We start from the raw sequence: 14638 nt of genomic DNA, 5'->3' as shown, positions 1-14638 counted from the left end.
GACAGCTGAGAGGCCTAGTCCCCAAGGCACTTCTACAGACAGAAGTCAAGATATTATTTAAAATATCATCTCCACTGGTGGGGCTAGAGTAAGGCCCAGGGATTTCTACAAAGCAACATACGGTCACTCTCCTTTATTACAGTGATGCCGAGGCCCATAACTTCAGCATGAGATATTACAGCCCTTAATCAAGAGGAAAGCCACTTTGATGAAACTGGAGCATCACAGGTTGGGTCCTACAGCCTCACTGAGGACACAATTCTCTATTTAACACAGGAACATTCCAAGCAATCTTTCTCTGTCTGAAGTATTAAGTACAATGCAGAAAGCTTTCTGAAGCTCAAGAAGGCACTGGGTCCTTTGGCTTATGAGACAGGCATGTAACAGAAGATGCGACTATCTAGAACAGGGCTGGGCAATTATTTCAGCTGGAGGGCCACTTAACGAGTTCTGGTGAGCTGTCAAGAGCCATAAGGGTAGTCCTTGCCTCTTGACGGGTGCCCTGCCCCCTGTCGCCATCTTGGGACCAGAAGTCCTGCCCCCTAACCCCTAACCTTTGCCACCAAAAATACTTCCCATTGCCCCCAGAAGTACTTCTTTTGGGAGGGGAGGGTTGCCATTTTGGAACCAGAAAAAAAACAAATAATATACTAAAAGTCAAACACCTACTGTAACATATTTAAATTTCATTACAAAATATATTTTTGTCATGATTTGTGTTTGTGTAGCGTATATAGAGATGATTATGTAATAACTCAAAAATAAAGTCTTACTCTTGTATATTGTGTGTGGGGTGTGGTTGGGGGTGGGTGTATGTGTATGGTGGAGTGTGAAGTCTGTGTGGGGGGGGCATAGGGTATGCTGGGGGGTGTGTATATGTGGAGAGGTTGTGGAGGCAGGGTGTGTGTCGGTTCATAGAGTATGAGAGGGGGTGGAGACCCACCCTACACACTCCCCCACAATGGCATACAGCTTTACCACTGGTGACAGCAGCAGCAGCAGGCAGCGAGTGCTCGGGGTACTTGTGGCACATGGCTCCAGCCAAAGCTGCATATGGTGGCAAGAAGCACAGCCAAGCCAGCTTCCCTCTATTGCGTGGGGCTCCCCACAGTGCACATGCAGTTCCTGGCACTCATGTGCCACTGGGAAGACCTGCGCAATGGAGTTGGTCAACTTACCTGCCCCCAGCCATACAGGTCCCGGGACTCTGCCAGGAAGTAGGGGATGGGGTTCCCCTCCACTTCCAGCAGAATCCAGGGACCTATGCTGCAGTGACAGTGGTGCAGCACCATGTGCCCCGCTGCCCGGCCCACCCAGCAGCAGGACTCGCATGGTGCTGCACCACTGTCAAAGCAGCAGCAACGAGACATGAAGCAGAGGCTGAGTACAGCCCACAGCTGCAGCCCATCCTTGCCCCATTCAGAGACTGGGGGCCACAGTCCTGCCCCCTTTGGCTCCGTGGTGCTGTGCCTCTGGAGGAGCCACTAGGCTCTGACTACCCCATGACCCGGCTGGGCCAGGGCCCAGTCACTATGAACTGAGCCCTGGCTGGGTCGGGTCGTGGGGCAATCAGAGCTCAGCAGCTCGACTAGGAGCGTCGCATGGGGGGGTCCAAAGAGAGGCACATGCCCTCCTCCCCTGGCTTCTTCCACGTCTGGTCCCATGCACCACCCCCATTCACCAGTCCACCCCACGCCGCCTCCCAGAAAGGGGAGGTGGCATAAAGCTTACATATGGCAGCCTTAGCTGCCAACACATGCCCTGTGCTGCCCCCACTTGGTGTCTGGCTACGTGCAACGCCCCCCCCCCCAACCGCTCCCCCTCCCAGGGCGGAGGTGGTTGGGGGCCAGGAAGCAGGACAGGCAGTCAAGGGTGTGGCAGGGCAGGGTGGGGCATGCTGCCATGGGGGCGTACCCACTTCCCTCCTCGCCACCTCCTGCTGCTACTGGATGTGGTCCAGGGGTGCGCCGCACCGTACCTCCCAAGAACAGATGGCAGGGAGCAGAAGGTGGCTGGAAGGGGAGCAGGTGCAGTGCAGTTTGCCACGCCACGCAGCAGTGCCTTGCAGCAGCACGCCACACAGCCACACCCAACTGCAGGCAGCATGCTGCGCCTGGTGGCAGGCAGTGTACCACACGGACACGGCCTGCAGCAGAGAGCGAGTTGTGCCCTGCGGCAGGCAATGCACTGCAGCAGGGAGAGGCCTATGGCACGGAACATCCCTCAGCAGACAGCGTGCCACGCAGTGCTGTGCCCCCAACTGCCTGGACCGCTTCCTGGCCCCCAAATGCCTCTGACTCCTCCTGTCCATCTATCTGTAATGTTCCGAGCCAGCCAGTCACCGCCTGCCCTGCGGGCAGCATATGTGTAGTTGGCCTGGAGTGTGACACACAGACAGACAGACAGACAGACAGACAGACAGACAGACAGACAGACAGACAGACAGACAGACAGACAGACAGACAGACAGACAGACAGTTATTATACTAGAATTCTATTTGTTGCGGAAGTGAGGCAACAGCAGGCTGAAGCCTGGGCTCAGTGTGGCTGCAGCATCAAAACTTATGGTTCACATCTTTTTCCTGTTTCACTTGCTGTATCTAATAAGTTTCATAGAAAAATAAAGCTGAAAGGATCATCTAGTCCCACTGGGGAATAGCCTACAACCTTGGTGTTATTAGCAGAATGTTCTAACCAACTGAGCTAAAGGGCTACTCACAAAATAAACTCAATGAGCATCAGCTGGTAGCTCCTTCCCACTCTGGCAGTTCTATCTAGAGCCACTTTAAGTCCGTGGTGGAAAGTGGGGGGTGATGAACAAATCCTTGTGCACTGCGATCAATAGGTTACAGTGGGTGTATCTACACATTTACTTGAATGCACATTAGCCTATTTTAATGCTCATTAAAAAGTCACAGAAAAACTGTCCACTTTCACCAGTGTGCATTTAAATAGGCTAATGCACCTTTTTCTAGTACCTCACAATGGAAGTACTAAATTTAATGCGCATTACCAAAGGAGCATTAATGAATGTGTAGACATGCCCAGTATTTATTTGCATGCAGGAGCAGCAACAGCAGCTAGCAAATACAGCTTGCTTACCTAGTGCCTCCATCTGTATTTTCAATGTAATTTTTAAATCCGTTAAAGCCTCTTCTTATAATCACTGCTGCATATATCCAGCCTAATAGATTGTGCTGTGGCATTTGGCAAAGGCCATGGGACTTTGATAAAGCTTAGTGGTTTACAGCTAAATGAAAATACTGAATGGTTTCAAGGAAGAAGTTACCTAACTAGTGGGTATGGACCTCCACAACCCTGTCTACAGAAATTAAGGAAGCCCAGAGTGCTTTATGCATTTTAAAATTATAACTGTTTAAGAGTTCAGTGTTTAATCCTTTTAATGTTCATGTTCAATCAGTTTTTATTTAGATCAAAGGGACCTGCTTTGGCTGACATTACAGAAGGCTGGAGCTGGGGCCTCTTAACCTCCTGGGATAGTAGAAAATGAGGAGGGGATGGCAGCAATATTCATAAGGATAGCAGGCCACTGTAAGGAGAGACATGGGCATGCTGCTCATTACTTCCTGATGCCCCGAAGGGTCAGTTCTCTGGTCAGACCTAATTCTCAGCCAGGAAAATTTAAGGTAGATCTATGACTGCCAGGAAATTCCGAACTAACTGATAAAGTAGAATGGTATGCCTGGTACATAGAGAAACAAGACTGCACATAAAAACTTTAGAAAAGCCAAAATGAAAGAAACAAAATGCATGAAATAAAGCAGTAAAAGTATGATGTTCTGAGTAATGTCAGTTGTAATCATTTGAGATTCTATATGATATTGTCACAAACACTATGTATTACTGCAGATACTAAATGCCAGTCTCAAACTTGCTTTACACACTTTCATGCACTGTCCCCAATAAAGCCAGATGCATGCCTCTACAGAACTCAAATGCTAGTTACAGGCTTCTCATTCAGCAAAGCTCAAACTTCTTAACTAAGGAGATCATGAATGAAAGGTTCCAACTTAACTTCCCCCTCTCTCCTTTCTGCAGGCAATTTTTAGCTATACAGATCGTAGTATGAGATATTTATTAAGTAAATTGTTGTGCTCTCTCCTTATATGGCTATGCATTAGAATTGGACTGTGCATGAGCGACTGGAAATGAGGATTCAGAGGGTGGAAAAAATCACAGAGTAGCAATCCACAAGAAGGGCTTTGCACGTCCTGCTAAAATGCAAATTAAAAAGTATTGCGTGAAAAATTCCAGCTTGCTTTTTGTAGCGCTGTTTGTTATCTAAAACCTCTTTCCTTTTCTTCTTCACTTGATTTCTTTCCCTTTCTCCTCTAACAGAATATATAGACATAAACTTTACCAAAGAATCTGCAAGCTTTACAAATGCTTATTTTTTGTGGCTCCTTATCTATGCCAAAGCCCCCTCCCATTTACAATAGTCAACAGCATACTGAAGCAGTTTATAGTCCACATATGACAGCCAGAGTACACAAATCATCTATGGAACGCACAGCAGAACAGTGGAAAGGATCCTTAAGAGAAAGTTCTTGGCAATCCAGTTTCCAAATGTGTGTGATAACTAATGGGATTTAAAATTGACAGAGGGGCCCTAGGAGCTGTGAGTTGTCAGCAAGAGCCCAGTGGTTAGAAACTCAAACCCTCTGAAAGTTTAGTTAATGCTAATTTTTAATTTTTATTAAACAATACTTTGTGAGTCGAGGTTATAGAACACTACCCAAGCCAATCCAATTTAAAACACTTTCCAATGTACCGTTAAAGCAACAGCAATGGTCTTAAATCCAATACTACGTAAGAAAGGATTTGAATAAGGATTTAAAAGCTGTCCAATCAGATGAAGACAGAAAGAGTTAGGAAAGGCCAGACAACTGTTACCATATGAGAACTTGCTGTTCATACTTATCATACATAGGCTGAGCATACAGAAATCTGGGACCCTGCCCCCATCACCCCCTCTGCTCCCACCCTCACAAGTCAACAGGGGTGGGTGACTTCCTGCCCAGCAGGGGTGGGACAGTGCCCGTCTACCCATCTGCAAGGTGCTTTGCACCTCTCCGACTCCTGGCCAGACTGCACCCTGCATTTCTGGGACAACCATTATAATTCCCAACAGTTGGCTGGGACCAGCCTCTGAAATCCAGGATTGTCCTGGCTAAAATGGGACATATGGTCACTGTAATAATACATTTGGCTTCCTGCTGAATAGCCCAGAATGAAAAGCAGTAAGGTGACCGAAAATTTCACTTTGCCCTTCCAAGAATTAAACTATCACTAATTTCAAAAAACAAACAAACCCCAAAATGAAGCATTAGAATCTGGTTTCACAGATGAAAGAAAAAAAATTAAAACAGCTAGTGAAGTGAAGTGGGTCAGATTGTCCTGAAACCATATCAGTAATGCATCTGCCAAGTTAAAGTTAGAAAAGACAGTGTCAGGGGAAGGAAGAGTGTTATGCTAGTAGTTTTACTAGCTTAGAATATGCATTGTAAAGTCTCATCTAGTCTGGGTAAGTGACTAGTCTGGGTAAGTGATTTGAGGTGGAAGATTCTGAATTTCCTATAACAGCTGATGGTGGGCTCCTGTTTGTTATACAGGTTGTGTGATGTACTCTCACTATATAAGTTATGTGATGAAATCACTTGGCTAGCACAATACTTTACACAACAGACAAAGATACTTATGTTATCCTTAATTGTATACTTTAATGTAGATTTGGATGGCTGCTTTATTAACACTTCAAAATAATGAAAAAGAAAACCATACAGAATATTTTTGGAGTCCTTTTATGAAAAACTTAACAAAGACTATAAAACTGAAGAACTAATCAAAAATAAGTAGGCAATTTAAGTTCAGAACACAAAAATATTCCATTTTAGCTAGCTCTTCTTTTTAAATGCAATTTGCACTCTGTTTGAATATAAGATATCCCTTTATTGAAGTACTGTCTAGGTAACAAATCATAGTCAAACTATACTTATGACTCTATTATTCTTGTTACATTTGAGGTCTTACCGTGTTGCAAGCTTATGGCAAACTACACCAGTGTCTGTTATGACTTCACTCAGTCTCAGTTCCAGGTGGACTTTCCCCTGAAATACACAATGAAAAAATGCCACATGAAAATTGTGGTATTACACAGCCAGCTGCAACTTTACAACTTGAAATAAAGCCAATCAGCAACATCAAAAATAGTTTAAATATTAGTTTACTAAACAATTATACAGCTAAGGTGCTATTTTTCCCCAACCAAGTGAAATCAACCCTCTCACCATTTAATTTAACTTCTGTAGATAACAATATTTGTCCTTTCCCATAGCTCTGGATGTTATAGCAACTCAGCAATACAGGTTCTCCAGTCTGACTAAGAAACTAAAATATCCTATTATGCCATTATCTAATTTTAACATATTGAACTTTACAAGAAGACTGCAGCACATCCATGGAGAACAATGCTCGCACATGATAATCGGATTCCTTGGATCCTCACCCACTGGCTCCACCCTCTCTATCATCTCAAACAAAACTTCTTATCTAATTTTAAGGCCCTTCACACATGCACCTTCCCATATCTATCTTAGCTGTAAAACACAGATTCACTCTGTCAATGTAACCAGCCACTAACACCTGTCAGTCAGCTTTTATATATAAAGGTGGGAGAAAGTGCAGAGGTGTCTATATATGCAAAGGTGGCACTTTCTCCCACCTTTAAGGCAACCTTTAAAAGAAAGGGGGCAAAAAACCCTGTAAAAATCCACAAAGTCACTTATCCTACCTTAAAACGTACTTTAATACTCACTACTGACACAGTGCTCATACACAGCAGATCACTGACACTGGCTATATAAAAAACAGGGAGCTGAGACTGCTTATTGTACAGAGGGGCCATAGGAGCTGTAGTCTTTCTTTCCTCTTGTTTCTTCTCTCCCCTTCACTGTATGTCTCTCAGACAAACAACAATCATTTATTTTTAAAAGCACTGAGAAGCAGCAGTGAAGATGTAGGGAATACTCAAGAAAAATGCCCTTTCAGAGAAAACCCCAAGATATAGGAGTTAATGTTTTTACAGATATATTTCTGGTAACTTAAAGGAAAGATAATATTGTTATCTGAAGAGAAAGCACAGAGTTCCTCAAAATGCTTTGCTGAACATACATGGGTGGCTTACTTACAGGCAGGTTTTGAAAGGTAAAGTTCAAATTAGGTATGCAAGATAACAGCTTCTTTTTTAGAAACTGAATTTGCAAAAAGTGGTTTCAAACCTCACTGCAATTTGCAATTTAATTTATTAAAATGTTGTATTCTTTGTTTTTCTTTTATAAGGAACTGGAACACAGGCAAACATAAAAAAGTAACACAAGCCTCTGGAAAGCAACTAAGAGGTCATGACATCACTTAAAAAGGCAAATCCTATGAATAGTCCCAGAATACCTCATTACTTCTAGTTACTAAACTCAGTCGTGGGTGTACCTTAATGTAAGGCTGTGCTAACATGCGTGGCTGTTTAATTCACAGAAAACACAGCTTATATGTAAACATCATGCTTTTCCTGGTGCCAGTTATGCCTTTAGGCAAAACCTAGGGACCCATCTAAATTAATATACCTTTGAGCACTGCCATTTAGCTTGCCTGCAAAATACCAGATAATGCATCTCTTAAAGAAAAGACAGAAAAATGTTACAAATGCATTTGATAAATCAGTTTATTTAATTATATACTCCAGTAAAATATATATTTGTAAGTTTTAAAGAAATCAGAAGTTGTTACATTCCCTGTCTTTTGGCAATTTGTGACAAAACAAGTGCTATCATTAGTAATACCTAGAGGCCCCAATTATCACCAAGTGCACAGAAATAAATTAGATCTCTCTACAATAAAAATAGACCAGGCAAATAAATGGTGGGAGCAAAGGCACATTCCCTTCATTTTACAAATGAGAAATCAAAGACACTGACAAATTAAAGTGCAAATTAAACATGAATCAAAATCAGATACCTTAAGTCCTAAATTCAGTGCCTTGACTACAAAGGTTTTCATTCCTCTGCAGTCCTACTCACTGCACAAATACAGGCAAGAAGCTATAAAGCTTTGAGAGTCGTGAGGCAGTTTGTGTTAGTTATTAGAAACAGTCACACTAAACCTACTCCAGTCTGTTCCTGAAAACTGGCACATTTACTAATAATGCCCTTTATCAACATATACAGGAGTGCTGTTCTGCAGAAACAGGTACAACTGGAGTGTTTGCTCACTTAAATGCTGAACGGCAGCACTTCCTTATTCATGGATCATATTCCTTCCAAACCATGTCTGGAACGTTGCAATAGAGACTGGCCAGGATTCAGTTTTCGGTTCTTCACTGACAGAACTGTCAGTGGATTTACCTTCTTGTAGACTGGTAACTGTGGCAATGATGATGCTCAAATAAAACAAATTCACAGCTGCAAAGCTGAAAAATTAAGAGTGCAATATGTTTTTATTATTCATTAATCTATTTAGGAATCTAATTCTGCACAGGAATAGCTCTTATTGAAGTCAACAGGAGCTCTGCACACTTAGAATCACAAAAATAGGGCTGGAAGAGACCTAGAGAGGTCATCTAATCAAACCCCTTCTCAAGGAAAGCCCATTCCTGTCTAAGCCATTCCAGAGAAGACAGCCTAAAATGCTCTTAAACACTGTCCATTTCACATCTGCTTCAGGTAGTCTAAATGACTTAGTAGGGCTAACAGAAACCTGGTGGGATTCTTCCCATGACTGGGCAGTACACATTGAGGGTTATAAGCTGTACAGAAAGGATAGAGTGGGGAAGAGAGGGGGAGGGGTGGCGCTCTATGTCAATGAGCGATATACATCGACCCTTATCAAAACAGAATCAGAAGAGGAGAAAGTAGAAGGATTGTGGGTTAGGTTACATCGAGGTCAAGGAGAAAGGGATTTGGTGGTAGGGGTCTGATACAGACCCCCGCACCAAGGGGAAGAACTAGATTTGGGGCTCCTGAGGCAGCTCTCGGAGACCATAAAAACTAAGGAGGTGGTAGTCATGGGGGACCTAAACTACCCAGACATCTGCTGGGAGAAGCAGACAGCAAAGTCCCACCATTCATGCAGGTTCCTATCCTGTGTACAGGACCTCCATCTAGGGAGGAAAAATGTCCAGCATACCTACTGCCTAGGAAATGACCTGCTTGGTGGCACGGAAGTGGAAAGGGATCTTGGAGTCCTAGTGGACTCCAAGATGAACATGAGTCGGCAGTGTGGCGAAGTCATCAGAAAAGCTAATGGCACTTTATCGTGCATCAGCAGATGCACGACGAACAGATCCAAGGAGGTGATACTTCCCCTCTATCGGGCGCTGGTCAGACCGCAGTTGGAATACTGCGTGCAATTTTGGGCGCCGCACTTCAAGAGGGATGTGGATAACCTGGAGAGGGTCCAGAGAAGGGCCACTCATATGGTTAGGGGCTTGCAAACCAAGCCCTATGAGGAGAGACTGGGGCACCTGGACCTCTTCAGCCTCCGCAAGAGAAGGCTGAGAGGCGACCTTGTGGCTGCCTATAAGTTCATCATGGGGGCACAGAAGGGAATTGGTGAGGCGCTATTCACCAAGGCGTCCCTGGGGGTTACAAGAAATAATGGCCACAAGCTATCAGAGGGCAGATTTAGACTACACATTAGGAAGAACTTCTTCACAGTTTGAGTGGCCAAAGTCTGGAATGGGCTTCCAAGGGAGGTGGTGCTCTCCCCTACCCTTGGGGTCTTCAAGAGGAGGTTAGATAGGCATCTAGCTGGGGTCATCTAAACCCAGCACTCTTTCCTGCCTATGCAGGGAGTCGGACTCGATGATCTGTTAAGGTCCCTTCCAACCCTAACATCTATGAATCTCTTCCAATGCTTAACCACCATCACAATGAGAAAGTTCTTCCTAACATCCAACCTTAATTTCCTTTGTTGCAATTTAACACCCTTCTTTCTTGTCCTGTCTCCTGCAGCCACATAGTCTATCACCATCCTCTTTTTAACCACTCCTCAGGTATTTGAAGACTTATCATGTTTCCTGTCTATATTCTCTTCTCCACACTAAATTATCTCAGTTCTTTCAGCCTACCCAACCCTTTCCCGTAAGTCATGTTTTTCATACCTCTAATATTTTGTGTCACTCTCCACTGGATTCTCTCCACTTTCTTGAAGCATGCTGCCCAAACCTGGACACAATACTTCAGGCAGGCTTCACCAGTACTGACAGAGCAGAAACATCACTTCACTTGATTTGCAGGTGACATTCCTTTTAATACAACTCAGTATACCATTAGCTTGTTTTGCAACAACAGGACACGGTTAGCTCACATTTAGCTTGTGGTCCACTATCACCCCCAAATCCTTTTCTGAAATATTGCAGTCTGGCCAATCTTTCTGCAGTCCATATTTACACATGTGATTGTTCTAAGTGCAGGACTTTTCATCTATCCTCATTGAAATTCATTTAAATTTGGACTGTTTCGCCAATGTATCAAGGTCATTCTGAATCCTAATCTTATTCTCCCGAGTGTCTGCAATTTCACTCAGCTTGGTGCAAGCTACAAATTTGCCAACTGTCCACTTAACTGCAACCTCCAATCCATATATGAAGAAAATGTTAAAATTACAGTTGGCTTAGCAAAACTGGAAGACACGACAGGACCCTATGCATGGAAGCTACATAAATTCATTGTTGTTGTATATTAACACTGTCTAAAGTCATGAAGTCTAAATTAGCCCAGGGTAAAAAGATTATGACTTCCCAAGTGATATTATGGTAAGAAGAGAGGCAGGGCCCCTGTGCATGTGAACTGTTGCAGGACTGTAGGACATTCTTAGACAATTTCTTTAGCATGCAATGTACAATTGCCAGAATGGGGGAATTACAAGAGTCTATAGGTGTAAGGAGTGGTGGGGAAGGAGGGAGGTAGAGGGCACTCTTCATTAGTTCATACCACCTGCTCTTCCTTCAGGCAGGTAGTCTCAGCCAGATCTCTTTATATTGGTGATGGTCAGTTAACGTGCTCGGTGTAGATGTCCTGTGACCATCTGAGGGTGTCAGATGCTATGAGTAGCACCTCATCAACTTTGAATAATCAGCAGAACATTCTGCAGGCTCTCAGAACGTTCATTTGGGTCCTATGATCCAAGCCCCCTAAAGATCAACACCCACAAGATATCAGCCAGTGGCCTGTATTTGGAAAGTTTTTGCTCCTGGGCTTCAGAGAAAGCCTGCTACTAGTTGTCAAATGAGATGGTCACGTCAATAATCAGGATCTTGTTTATTATACTGTTATTAACCAGTACCAGAGCCAGAACACACACACTCTGGAGCCTCTCAGAACCACACTCAATACCCTCCTCCTTTCACTCAGATATTGTGCTCTTTGAGCACAATAATCCAACCAATTACCCTATCATTTGCATACCACACCCCCTACACATTTCCCCCTAGCAAAAAAAAATTGGAGTCTGTGTCAAATGGATAAGCTGATGTTTTCCCTGGAATAAACGCACACTGCTTTGATTTCTGCTCTACTGTGCAGGAGTGGTGGCACATCTTAGACAATGACTTTATCATGGTAGCTGAGGCAATCAACTGACTTAATGATTCACTGTTCTTCACATCACAGGTGTTAACAATTGCATCTCCTTTTCAGTCATTTTAATGTTCCAAGAATCAAGCTAACCTTTCTTATGGAAATTTTGCTCTCTTCTAGCTGCTCCTGGTCTCTCTCCTATTTCACAACCCTGGGGACTCTGTAGCTCTTCTCAAAGTTATAGCTCCACTAATGGAGACCAGGGTTCAACACCAGCTAAGATTTCAGCATTTAGTTAAGCAGGGAGACAGATGAAGATTAGGCCCCATCCCTGCTCTATGCAGCCATAAAAAAAAACCATGTTTTTTTCCCCTCTATTCTGCCTTCCCAAAAGCATGTCTTATTTGGGAGAATGCTATACCCAAGAAAATACAGTATGTGGCTGTCTACCAGTCCATTCATCTACTTTCAAATGCAAAGGCAGCAGTTTTTACAATATTTACAATATTAGTCTATCCTTTAGCAAGAAACTGCAGTGACTAGCTCTGTTTCCCAAAAGTGAAAAATAGAACCAAGGTTCTCTTTTGAAATGACTCAGTAAAAACCGCTCTTTGCCCATTCTAATTTGGCTGGCACTATAACCATCCATTAGTCACTACAGATTGAGAAATATCAAAAGATAGATGTAAAACAACTGAAATCACATAAATGCTACTTTCCACTCTTACGGTTCCAGCAGTCACAAATTTGTGGTTTAATTTAAACACAATGTGTAAGAGAAAAAAATCCCACACAAAACCACAGCTTAGCTGGTGATTGTTCTCTTCTTGCAAAACTATGCCAAACTAGCTTGAGCTTCTTCCATGTGATCAAACAAAGTGGTGGCCTCAGTAATTGGCAATCTCAAGACTACCATGCTTTTTCCAGAGTTATGCATCATAGAGGGAAAAAATGTTGGTATAAAATTGTCCCAAAGCATGAGTATGGGCTACACATCTCAGCTTGGAATTTCACCCATAACGGCCTACAATGACCTAGCATAGACTGAAGCTAGCTCAAAAAAAAGGAACCATGCTCACCAAGTTTGATTTTTTTAAGGTAAGATTTAAAAGCACTAAATAAATGGCAGACTCCTACCTATGACACATTGTAGACTTGTCTGAACAAACAAAAGGATTTTGACCAACCAGGAAATGCGAGCCAACCTACTGAAGCCTGTAATGCATCGTAAAGAAAGCCACTGCTTAAGTCTTCATCTGTACATTGTTTGCATCACTGTGGCTCAAATTTCCAAAAAGCATCTCTCCCTCAAAAAAGAGACAACCATTAAAAAGAACATTCATCATTAATTTTAAACAAGACGCTGTCCAATATTTTTAAATATTGGTGCCAAAAGTTACATGTGAACTTAAATGCTTCACTCTTAACACAGCTATGCCTGAAAATGTTATCATTATCTAACTTACCTTTCACTGAAAACACTTTCACAGGAATTTTTGGAAAACGGTTAAATCCAAAGATATGTATAATCCAACAGTATCAGTTACTCCATACCTGGCCCTTCAAAAATTGTTTTAGGGTCTGCTAACTGTTACTAGCCGGATCCTGGTGGTTTTGAAGCCCTTCTGTGCACCCATCTAGTCAGCCTGCCAGCCAGGGGCTGCTCCGCCCCAGTTCAATGTGCTGCGGAGGGGCTGGCTGGGACACAAGGGTGCTACAATGTGGGACTAGCCCCGTTATCATCTACATGTGTGCTGCAGCGGCATAATTAACTCCGACGTTGGACAGTATTTGCGTCTGGAAGTACTATCCTATGGTGGAGTTAATTAGTTTACTGAGGCCTAATAGTGCTGCATTCACAAACGCCGTGTGTTCCCAGAGGCTGGGGGCACAGTGACTGCCCGCAGGCAGTGGCAGGGGTGTGGCGGTGGTGAGCAAGGAGCTCCCGCAGGCAGCCATAGCAGTGTTGGAGGTGGGCCAAGCAGGGAGCTTCCGCAGGTGGCCACAGCAGTATCGGCAGCAGTCAGTGGTGATCAGGGGCTGCCAGCAGACACCGCCAGTGGTGTCGGCAGCAAGGGGGGGGAGGAGGGCGGTGAGTGGCGACCTCCCGCAGGTGCTGCTGGCAGCGTCAGTGGCGCTTTTTGCAGGGGGCGCATGTGCACCCATGTACACCCACTACGCATCAGCATATGTATATGCTGATGGTTTACTGAGAAGCTAATTAGGCAACTCAGTAAAGCACACATGTAGATATGCCCAGTATGAGAGGAATCAAATTTATACTACCTTCCACCTCATTGGAAGGCAGCTTGTGGCCTCATGGTTATGAATTTCTGGACATGGCCATCTTCTTCTGCTCTTTTGAATCTAGGCCACTGTGCAGAAAGGCATATAAAATTCATGGGTCCAAAAGGAAGCAGCTTTGTAGCCCAGTGGTTAGGTCACTTAGCTAGAAGAGGATGTTTTAGTTGGTGCTCTCAGGACTATTTCTGGGCTCTATCTGATGACTAATGTAAAATGCATGAATAGACCTAGGACCAAGGATCAGAATACAGTTTTTCTTCTTTTCCTAGACAAGTTTATTATGGCATACTTTAGCAAAATCAAATCCAGATTGTTGATGAAGGCAGGCCATGGAATCAGATACTGATGTCTGGTTGGTCTCCAAATATGTGAATTAACAGATAAGACAAATACGTTGCAATTACTAAGAAACTAGAAAAACATCTTCAAATGGCACAGTGTTGATGTTCCTATTTCCTGTTTTTCTAAGGAGAGAGAAATAGTACCTCAGTACAATTAGATCCTGCCAACTGTTAGCATTTCCTTTTAAATAATTTAAGTGGACTTTAGCCACTGTTTTCATTTACTTAGATGTAGCGTGTCTTTTACATGTAAAATTCAGGTTTTTAATTTTATCTTATTTTAAAAGAATGACAATTTTGAATCAAGAACAGGTACGCCGGACCACACTATGTTTTAGCATAGCTTGTAAAAAAACTGACAAACTTTATACCATGTCATTTTGTGCTTAAAAATTTGAGTGT

At 43.4% G+C, this 14638-nt stretch overlaps 1 protein-coding gene across 2 annotated transcripts in view; it reads right to left on the bottom strand.

The window, feature by feature from the left end:
- RASA3 (RAS p21 protein activator 3) overlaps nucleotides 1-14638 on the bottom strand; it is a 211317-nt gene that overhangs the window by 86113 nt on the left and 110566 nt on the right. For both annotated transcript variants that reach the window (XM_014600460.3, XM_006272479.4), the window contains exon 5: nucleotides 6052-6128. In XM_014600460.3, coding sequence (XP_014455946.1) covers nucleotides 6052-6128 — 77 coding nt within the window. The remainder of the gene's footprint in view (nucleotides 1-6051; nucleotides 6129-14638) is intronic.

This window comes from Alligator mississippiensis, chromosome 1 (genome assembly GCF_030867095.1).
Source record: "Alligator mississippiensis isolate rAllMis1 chromosome 1, rAllMis1, whole genome shotgun sequence".
NCBI classification, from domain to species: Eukaryota; Metazoa; Chordata; order Crocodylia; family Alligatoridae; genus Alligator; species Alligator mississippiensis.
Note: the sequence above shows the minus strand (reverse complement) of the source record. Positions and strands in the feature narration are given on the sequence as shown.